Source organism: Malus domestica, chromosome 11 (genome assembly GCF_042453785.1).
Source record: "Malus domestica chromosome 11, GDT2T_hap1".
Classification (NCBI taxonomy): domain Eukaryota; kingdom Viridiplantae; phylum Streptophyta; class Magnoliopsida; order Rosales; family Rosaceae; genus Malus; species Malus domestica.
The window spans coordinates 32,680,463-32,691,688 of NC_091671.1; the positions used below are offsets into that span (position 1 = coordinate 32,680,463).

The window sequence follows — 11,226 nt, forward strand, 5'->3', positions numbered from 1 at the left end:
CCCTGAAGAACTCATTTAACAAGCCCATGAACAAGAACTATGAACTCTTCCGGTGGATCCATATCATAAAAGCAGTCTTAACATGGATTTGATGAAAAGATTTAACTTTTGCTGCAATAATAATCAACAAACAAGAGAAATTTTTAGTTGCGATGGGAATACAGATGGTATACTATGTGTTTTTATTCAAGTGGTGGAAAATTTTAATTTTGAAGTTATTAACCTTTTAACACACATACCCACCATTTATATAGGGACACATGGTGTACCACCTCGTGTGACAGTCACACTAAAAAATCTCTCAACATACAGATGGATGTGATCCTTTTGGCTCGTAAATTTATGGAACTGGATCCTCTCCTGAGCTCAGGATGGGGATCCTCTGAGTAGCCCATTCAGGGCGTTCAAATTTGATCCAACGGCTGCAAACAGAAAGCTCCTCTAAAAGTTATAATAATTGCAATCGTTGGATCAAGTTTGAATGGTCCGGATAGGCTGCTCATGAGGATCCCCATCCTGAGCTCAGGAGAGGATCCAGTTCCGTAAATATATATCAAAGTACAATCAACTATTTAGGACGAGGGACCACATCCTTAGACTTTGAGAATATTATAGGAAGGTTGTTGGTCTTCCCAGCTCATATGGTCTCTTATTTAACTTATTAACAAGTTATTTTTTGAGAATATGGTTTTCAAAAAGTAACGTTTTCTCCAAAAATTTAAGAGTGATGTATTCTCACCATAATGTTTTATCTCCTCACCTACTTTTTAATTAAATTTTTAATTATAGGTTTGTCCATTATAAAATAACCGATAAAAACCTTGAAAAACATCATGGGAAAGTATACATTTTCTACTTGAGTTGCAACACACTAAAATCAAGGTTTCCTTTGAAAAAAGTTTGACAGTGAAGCATCATGATTTTTGACATTCAAAGTTCAATTCATGGAAGTTCTCAAGGCGTGTTTAACAATCCGTAATCAGAATGAAAAGAAAGAGTCTGATTCCGATTACGGTTTATACCTGTGTTTACTAAAATTTAAAGGAATCAACAGTGTGTGGGACCCACACAAATAATGGAATTCAATTCCGGGAGAGTGAGTGAATCCGGAATTCATTTGCTCTTCCTATTATGCCCTCTTCTCTTATCAATACGCCGTTCAACCCAACAAATTAATCTCACGAGCTTGAATTCTGGTTAGGGGTGGGCACGGGCCGGGTCGGGCCTAAATTTGGAGGAATCGGACTCGACCCATTTTAAATTGCAACGGGCCGGGCCAGGCCGAGTAATGAAATTTCTAAAATTGAAACCGGACCTAACCTAGCCCGTTTGAAACGAACCGGTTCGGGCCAGGTCCACGGGTCCAATAACATTTTTTCAAGAACATATTTGGGTCTACAATTTTTTTATTAGAACAGGCTTGGCCCATTTGAAGACAACAACTTCATTCAACCAGTTTTCCCGTTCTTATCATCCAACAACATTTAAACTGTAAAATATGTAGACAACCATTCCCAATCATCAAATTATAACTGCAAATCATAAAGCGTAGCAATTTAAAGCATATGGAATTTAGTAAGAAAACCAATGAACATGAATAAGTTCAATATTAGTCTATTTTGCCTTACAAGTCCAGCAAGATCCTTTACAGAATGATTTTCCAAAGCTAAACTAAAACCAAAACTAAAATCAAAACCTAAGCAAAACTAATTAAATCCAAAAAATTTAGAAACTACATCCCCAAATTCAGTAACCCAGAAATTTCAAAAATCCTAATTCAAAAGTCCTAAATCCCTAAATTTAGAAACCCAGATAATTCAAAAACCCTAATTTAGAAATTACCTTAATATGAGAGAAGATGATATGATATTTTGAATCACAGGATGATGGTGGTGTTCTCGACAGCGGTGACGGGTGGTCGCATTCGGGAGGAGACCATGGTGATGGTGGTGTTCACAAGATGACTCGACTCGAGTGAGAAAGGGGGAGCGATAACTCTGATCTGGGAGCAGATGGTGTAGGGGAAGCACCTATGTACATCGTCGTGGCTTCAATGAGAGGAAGAGTGAACAGTGGAGGAGGCGCTGAGGAAGCAGTGGGAGGTGAAGTGATGGCGAGACGGCCTGCAGGGAGAAGAAACCAAGGTTCTAGAGATGACAAAGGTGGATGAGGGGGAGAAAAATCAAGCCCTAGAATCTATGAGGAGGCAACCTGGAAGTTAAGAGATGATGGCTCCTGAAAAAATATACTTACAGGCTTTGAGAGAGAAGACGAGAGTTAGTGACAGAGAGGTGGAAATAAGATATGTGGTAGAAATTAATGGTGGAGATTTAATCTCCATAGAATGGACGGTGGAAACGGTCCTACTCAGGTACCCGTTTTTTCAGAAATTTGGACCCGACCTGCCTCGCCAATTACATGGACCCGCCCCGTAGGTCATAGACTCGTTTGCCCACCCCTAATTCTGGTAGAGTAAGGGAATCAAAAATCCGATAGGTTCAGGAGATTTGCAGGTTGCATACGAGATCTTGTTCCCGAACACCGGATCACCGTCGTTCAGGAGGCGATGAACCAGCCGCTTCGACATCGCCGACATGCAGCGTGGACGTAGCTCCAAGATGATGACGTCAACGTCAGTATCTCACAGACGTGCTTTTCGCTCACCTATTCATCTTTCTGTGACATTGTTTTGGCGACCGCGACCTCGAGGTCTAATTTCTGGGTTTTTTCTTCCGCGGAGGGAAGATGATTGTGGCTGGGCTCTTACTTCGGCTTTTGCACAATAGTGGACTTTAACTCTGTTGATGCACAAAACCGGAGGTCTTGGAACAACGTAAATCCGACCGTGAATCTGCATGAAATGTAAATAACACAAGATGTATAGTGGTTCATCCTAAGGTTTGGGCTACGTCCACACTGATTATGTATTTATCTGAGGGAGAGAGAGCTCTGAGAGTTAGAGCTTTGAGAGGGGGTGAGGAGCCTTAGGAATTGGCATCCCCCTGTTGTGAGGGTGAGGAGTCATTTTATATAATAAGGGCTCCTCACTTATTACATATTTGCCCCTTCCTTTATTACATAATTACATTTAAGTCCCCTGAGTATTTGTACGAGATCTAAATACGGAGGCCCTAAATATGGTATAAACAGTAGTCCCTGAAGTCTTCAGTCAAAAAAGTCTTTTGGATGGAGACTTGAAATTCAGTCTATGTGTGGGCTGAAGTAGCTAGATGTTATCTTGAACTAATACTTGATATGAGGCGGTGCTTAAAGTGAAATACTGCTCAACTTGAAGTAACACATGCTGCGAGGCTGCTCTGCTTGTGGCTTATGTTGCCTTGGTTGGCTCGGCTTGTGGCATTGAAGGTGAGGGAGTCCCTTTTATAGAATAAGGGCTCACTCCTCAATACATAAATGCTGGGCTAGAGTTGATGCTCGAGGCGAGGCAGTTGCTCAGTAGGCGGCGATGCTTTCTAATGATGGTGAGGGAGTCCATTTTATAGAATAAGGGGTCGCTCCTCGGTACATGAATAATGGGTGCTCTCTAATGAAAGTGAGGGGGTACCTTTTATAGAATAAGGGCTCGCTCCTCAATACATAAATAATGGGCTAAGTCCCCCAAGTATTTTTTTATGAGGCCCATTTGAGGCCCAATATATGGTGTATAGTGTAGTCCCTCAAGTCTTCGGTCAATAGAGCCTGTTTGCTGGAGACTTCAAATTGAATCCATGTATGGGCCGAAGTGGCGGTTGTTCGGAGGCGGTATTTGTATACCTTGCACTGAAGCTTTGTAGGTGAAGCTTTGCAAGTGAAGCTTTGAAACTAGAGCTCTGTAAATGAAGCTTTTGAAGCTAGAGCTTTGTAAATGAAGCTTTTGAAGATAGAGCTTTTTGTAGCTTTTGAAGCTAGAGCTCTGTAAATGAAGCTTTTGAAGCTGATTGACATGAGTGATGCTCATGAATTTTTATGTTGATTGATATGAGTGATGCTCATGGATGTTGTCCTGAGTGATGCTTATGAATGTTAACATGAGTGTTGCTCATGAATGTTGACATGAATGATGGTCCTGAATGTTTATGTATGATTGTCATGAGTGATGCTCATGAATGTTTATGTATGAATGAAAGGAGTAATGCTCATGTATAATTTGGAGTAATGGGCGTACTTTTGATCACCTGGTTGGTGGCATGAAGGAGAGTACGTGTTGTACATTTCATCACCTGGTTGGTGGCATGAATGGCTAGTTGCCAAATGATATTAGAGTACGAATTGTACATTTCATCACCTGGTTGGTGGCATGAATGACTAGTTGCCAAATGATATTAGAGTACGGGTTGTACATTTCATCACCTAGTTGGTGGTAATAGTGGCGGGTTGCCGAATAATTTTGGAGTACTTGGTGTACTTTTGATCACCTGGTTGGTGGTAATAGCGGCGGGTTGCCAAATAATTTTGAAGTACTGGGCGTACTTTTGATCACCTGGCTGGTGGTAATAGCGGCAGGTTGCCGAATAATTTTGGAGTACTGGGCGTACTTTTGATCACCTGGTTTGTGCTATTTTGGGCTTATGGGCCTTTGCCCTCCGTATGACATTGTAGCCCATTATTTTGGGCCTTTAGTTTTTTTTTTTTTTTTTTTTTACCCTCTGATGGGGTTCATACTGATGTCTCCAAAAGATAAGAAAAATAAATTACATCATACAAAAACCAGAAAAGTAAATCACATCATTCTGGTGGGGTGTTTATTCCTTCCTTTTGCTTTCTCTTTTGCTTTCTTCTTTTGTTTTTTTTGCTTTTTTTCTGTTTCTTCTGCTTTTCTTTCTGCTTTCTACTTTGGATATGTCGCTTGATGACATGATTAAGGGCAACAGGGGTAATCGTGACAGAAATAGAAAATATTGTGGTAGGGGTTCTCATGGCTTGAAGCATGTGGCTCCTTTATTGCTGAAGGGATGGCATGGTTGCTTTCGGCCTGGTTGCCTTTCTTTTGCTTTTGCCTTCCCCCATCTTTGTTGTTTTTTTTTCCTTTTGGCTTAAAGATTTCAAACCCCAACTTGCAAGCATCTTTTCCATCTGACACGCTTTCACCCAAATCGGGTGATTTGAGAAATGATGTATGGATTCGGTGCACATAGTGATAGGACAAGTGCCGCAAGCTTGCATAATGATAGGACATGTGCAGCAAGCTCTTCTCTTTGCCCACCATCGCCAGATCTGAGCTGCTTTATTTGACCAAGATAATCCTGTTCACAACATCAACTGGCAAAGCATAAGTTGGATCTAGGGCCTTCACCTCGGGATATTCAAGAAGGAAAAGTCCAGCTACACCAAAGTATGTGTGGTAGACATCAACAACATCTTCTGGTCTGTCAGAAATTTTTCCATTTTCAATGTCCTGGAAGTCTAAAATGAATTTGACAAGTTTTTCCTTATCAATCCAATGAACTCTGTTAATCATGACCAAACTTGAAAGAACCCACCATGAGAGTGCAGATGAATCAAGCGAGGCAAAACGCGGACCCTCTCAACGACGTCGGTTTTGGAGTCGAAGTCGGAGCGAACCTCAAGGTCAAGGAGCGAACCTCAAGGTCGAAGAGCTTGGAGAGGAAGAAAGAGCGGTCGAGATGACTGACGAGCTTGCGGATCTGGTTGGTCCGTACAGAAACGAGGCTTTTTGTTGTCGCCGTGTTGGCCGTCCTCTTGCTCGAAGATATATATACTTAATTTGTATGTGACTTACAGGATTGACACCGCGGCTTCTAATGGCTGAACCCATTTGAATGGCAGCGTCATAAACCTCTTGATACGTAAGCCACACATACGGACCCACCTTTGTGTCGCTGACCTATCGCCGTCCAAGCATTGGGTTGCTCGGATAGTTCTTAGCAGAGTCACCGCATGGCACTTTTACTGCTCCGTCTGGACAAGCAGCTTGGAGTTACCACAAGATGTATTCCGTGGAGGGGAAGATAAAGGGCTCGTTCAGGAAAAGCTTCAGGTGGCTTAAAAGATAAGTACACCCAAGTGCTTTATGGCTGAGGGTTGGCGCGGGAGACTCCCAAAAATGCCTTGAGAGAGCACTTCGACAAGCACGGCAAGATCTTGGAGGCCGTCATCACCTCCGACCTCCACTTCTGCACTGATTCGTTGGGTACGACGTCGTTCTCGCCGTTGTAATCCTCGTCGAGCTGTAGAGAGTCAGCAAGGGAGCGAGCGAGGGCACGTGCGACTTGAACGCTAGCGCGTAGCTGTGGAATTTCATCCCGTGCTTCTGAGGGAAGCTGTGGATGAGGTCTTTGCGGACGTTGCTCATGGATTTTTTCTAAAAAGGGGTGGTCAAATTTGGTGGTTGGGATCTCCTAATGGAGCTGAAGATCTCGTGGAGTGGGATGGTGGAAGCAGTAGCTAGTCGATTGGGTTTCGTAGATTTTGCAGATTCACGGTAGAGGTGAAAAAATGAAAGAGAACCGACATAACTTTTCGTGTCGATTCCCACAGACGACACCAAATGTTGATGCACAAAACTGGAGGTCTTGGAACAACGTAAATCCGACCGTGAATCTGCATGAAATGTAAATAACACAAGATGTATCCTGGTTCACCCCAATGTTTGGGCGACGTCCACACTGATTATGTATTTATCTGAGGGAGAGAGAGCTCTGAGAGCGAGAGCTTTGAGAAGGGGTGGGGAGCCTTAGGAATTGGCCTCCCCTTTTTGTGAAGGTGAGGATTCCTTTTATAGAATAAGGGCTCCTCACATATTACATATTTGCCCCTTCCTTTATTACATAATTACATTTAAATCCCCCGAGTATTTGTACGAGATCTAAATACGGAGGCCCTAAATATGGTATAAACAAACTCTTTACGAATAGAAAAAAAAAATCTTTAGTTTAAGTAAAAATAACTAGTTTAAATGTTTTTAAATATAAATATAGAATAAAATTAAAAAAAAAAGGCATTTTAGTAATCGTATTGATTTTTATTCCGATTCAGTTGATTTAGTAAACAACTTCTATGAATTCAGTTTCATTCCTATTCCGATTCCTAAATATTTAAGTAAATAGTTTCAACAAGAATTTGATTTTGATTCCTCCTCAATTCAATTCCTCCTCAATCCAATTCCTCATATTTTGATTACGGTTACGTAAACGACCCCTTAATTTTGTCTCAATTAGGGCACAATATATGATACCGAAGGAGTATAAGTTGTCCAAAATGAACAAAGATTGACTCTGAGGCATGTGAGGTAAAAGTTTTTTTAATATGAAATAATCAAGTATTTTTCTTATATTTGATGAAGTTCTATCCCGATTATGTACTTAATTTTAGCTTTATATATATATCTATATATTATTTGTTTATATTCTTTTTTCTAAGAGACAAGTTTATAATTTTAGAATATGAGAGGTTATTTTAAAAATAATAGTGGATGGGACAACACATTTTAATTTTTATAACTTTTTATGGTGTGTGTGATTATAGCGTGAGTGGGTCTAGCAGTTCTCAAATTTAATTGTGCACTCCAAATTTTTTATATTTAGTAAGAAAAAGACTCTCATGAAAAGTATACAATTAAATTTTTGATTTGCCAATAATAGTTACCTTTAAATAAAGTAAAAATAAAAACAAAATTGTTATCAAAACATTTTTTTTTTAATGTTGATATTCAATTTGTTCTCATAATGTTTGAACACAAGTTTCACTTGAGGTCTATTCGTAATTAAATTATTACCGAATCACACCAACTCATATTCATATTTGATTTGTGGATTCACTTGATTTGGGATCGAATTCGTTTCAAATCCCAACCCGTTGAATTGGTGAATGTGGAAAGGTAGCAAAACAATGACAAACTGAAAAATGAAATGAAATTAATTTAATTGATGCTTTATCGTGCAGCTAAATTAAAAATTTTGTTGTCACTTATATTATGGTTTAGTAGTATCTGTATTCACTTATAAGTAAGAGATCTTAGATTCTCATGAATAATGAATTCGATGTTGAATTATGATTTACTTATTGTATAACTTAGCTCAAATCTGACATCTCGTGACCAAATTATGGTTAATTTAGCCCAAATCCAACATCTAAGGAAATATATCACTGTATTCAAATTTGAGTTTTTTTTTTTTCTTTTTTTTTTTTCTGTCGGTAAAACAATATAGGGATGCACGTGGCTATGGAGGAGAACAACTTTTGCGTTTTCCTTTGGGCCGGATGAAAAAAAAAAAAAAAAAACAAGCATCAGCACGCCGTTTTGCAACCGCGTCTTACCAATACCACTGGTTGAAGTCCCAAGCCACTTTTTCTCGTCAATACTCCAACACTAGTCCTAAACTGGTGCCACTGTCTTGAATCTCACTGTTCTTTTACCGTATCAGCTGGCATATATAAATATACGCATACCCTACCACCCACAACAAAAATTCAAGAAAACCCCAAAAATCTCCTTCCCTACTCTCACAACAAAAATCAGAAAAAAAAAAAAAAAAATGAGCGCAGCCTGCAGAGCTTGGGTAGTAGCAGCAAGTATAGGAGCAGTGGAGGCACTGAAGGACCAAGGAGTCTGCAGGTGGAATGGGGTTCTGAGGTCAGTCCACCAGAATGCCAAGAACAACATCAGATCCTATTCCCAAGCCAAGAAACTCTCCGACTCTTCGTCTTCTGCAATTTCTATGACGATGAAGAGATCACAGGAGGAGAAGGTTAAAAAACTCATGGAGTTGAGTTGTTGGGGTCCCAATACTGTTAGATTTTAGGTGTTAAATAGGTATTTTATAGATTTTAGGTTTATGAGTATGGATCTGTCATCCCTTTTTCATGAATTATATGGCTTAATTTCATGATTACTCGTTGAATCGTTTCTTACTTCCTTTTATTTTATTTTAATTTTTTGCGGAATTAACATTTCTTGAAAGTGAGAGCAAATTAAGAATACTTGGGTCTAAAGTTAACTTGCGGATTGGTCAAAAGATTAAATGCTGCCTCCCTAAATATACAATTTAAGAGAAATTTTGCAATATATATACCATACCAGTCTGATTTTTTCTGTTTTGTTTTGCGTTCCTTTTAATTACAATGTGTCGTCATGATAGCAATTTAATTAGAATTTTAAAGGATGGATCAAAATTACAAATTGGATGAAAACGGACAAATGCAAAACTGAGATGAAAAAGGGAAAATAAGAGAACAAGATTAAAATAACATACTAACCCACAAATTCAAAAGAGAATTAAAATCGGAAAAAAAAAAAAGAACAAGGTGGATTGGTGAAGGCACTGGAAAACTGAAAAGAAAATGGGGCACTGAAGGAATAAAAAAAATATAAATAACCAAAACGCCTTTAAATCACCTTTCTCAAACTGTAAAATAAATAAACAATAAATTTTGGGACAAAATATCACATAAAGGCTAGACGTGTATGAAATGGTCCATAACCATGACTGCATGGGCATACGACAACCCATATATTTTTTGTTTGTTTTAATAAGCTGGTTCATAAGATTCATACGTCTCGTGAGATTTTAGTAACCAAAAAACTGTTGTAAAATCGACGGTATGTGTAATGGAATAAATAAATAAGACACAAAATTTACGAGGTTCATCTACAGTTAATATGAGTGGAGTACATCCTTGGGCAGCAGTAGTGTTTTTATTTATAATCAGAAGTAATAAGATTACAAAGATAACTTCCCTCCCTCTTTCCTTTGTCTCTCCTATGAGCCTTGTGGCTTCTCACTTCTTCCTCTATTCTTCCTTTTATCGCCCCCTTTTGAACACTTGGAATGCTCTATTTATAGAGCAAACATTTTGAAAGCAAACAAAACACTATTAAACTTGTGAAAGGTTTACTATATGCATGTGGGCAAACATACCCATTGTTTTACAACACTCCCCCTTGGATGCTCACATAATAACATCAGTTAACTTGTTAAAATCTTGATCTATTTTTGGATGCTCTCCCTAACAAGTATCTCCCCTTGATTTCAAATTCTTTAGGCTAATCATTGATCATTATGCTTTAGTCCCTTAGCGAGGAGAGTTGCCAAAAAAGGTATTTTACTTGTTGTTAACTTTCTACATACTTGTTTTTTAACTGGGCTAAAGGGCCTTCTGCTAGACTTCCTCCAAATGTCTGAATTTACTCCTTTTATCAGAGAGCTAAATTTAATTCAAGGGTGGTGGACACTTGATCTAGAATCAGACTTGTGATTTCTTCAAGGACCTTCGAGGCTTGATCTTAAATGAAATTGGACCACGAGGAGCTTCATGTGGCAAGTGATCTTCGGCTTTGTCGGGAATGAATCAGCACGTGTTTGTTGCGCTTGTCTCCACATGCTTCAATGTATTATTTTCACTTTTCTTATCTGTTCCTTTTGCAAAAGTGGTATTTTCCCTGGTTTTCCCCCATGCATGTGTGGCATCTTCTCTTCTAGGATTTGTCCACTGATGCATGAGTGGAATGCATCCCTTGCATTTGAATGGTTCATCACTTCTTGGTGACCTATCCATATGTGGCAGCTTCAGTGTAAATAGCCAACATCATATCAATAGTTGAAGATGAGTACTCGAGAGCAATGCAAGGTAAGCAACCAAGCAAAGGTTCTGGGCAGTCGGTTCCTTACCCGAAGTTTGAGTTGAGGGTCCAACATATTGGTTTCTTTATCCTTGTCTTTGCAGGTAAAAACAAGGACAAAGGAAATGACATGAAGATTGCATGATATGAGATACTTTTGCTCTCATCCCTGATGATATGAGATATGTTTGCTCTGGTGTGACTTATTTGAAGAGGTATTCTCGGAGAGGAAGAAAACTGAGTATTTTGAGATGCTTTGTTGAAGATACATTCTCGGAGATGAGGAAGAGTTAGGTATTCTTGTAGGTCTGCCTTGTTATGGAGAACGGAGATCGACATATATAGAGATTTTTCAATAACAGGTAGTGGTGTTGTGCCTTTACTTTTGTCAGCAACTGTGGTGTAATTAGAACAGTAAGATTTACACGTTTTCAACTTTTTTAGAGATCTTTGACAAAGTTGCACGCGATATCCGAAAAAGCTGAGATTGTGTCTGAAAAATGTCAACGAACTTTATTCAGGAAAATCTAACTTTTGAAATTCGAAAAACGATGCCTCTTCGATCTCTGAACAAGTGGCTCTATTGCCTTTTCTTTTATAAAGACATCAATTATGTTCAAGAGTATGCTCAAAAAGTTGTTGCCTGT

At 39.1% G+C, this 11,226-nt stretch overlaps 1 protein-coding gene across 1 annotated transcript; it reads left to right on the top strand.

The window, feature by feature from the left end:
* Positions 1 to 8,320: 8,320 nt before the first annotated feature.
* LOC103448601 (uncharacterized) lies at positions 8,321 to 8,861 on the top strand. The gene has a single exon (XM_008387868.4). The coding sequence runs from the start codon at positions 8,496 to 8,498 to the stop codon at positions 8,760 to 8,762; it is 267 nt and encodes an 88-aa protein (XP_008386090.1). The 5' UTR covers positions 8,321 to 8,495; the 3' UTR covers positions 8,763 to 8,861.
* The last annotated feature ends 2,365 nt before the right edge of the window (positions 8,862 to 11,226 follow it).

Coding starts and splice junctions, on each gene's coding strand:
- LOC103448601 (XM_008387868.4), top strand. CDS start 8,496: ATGAGCGCAGCCTGCAGAGCTTGGGTAGTAGCAGCAAGTATAGGAGCA.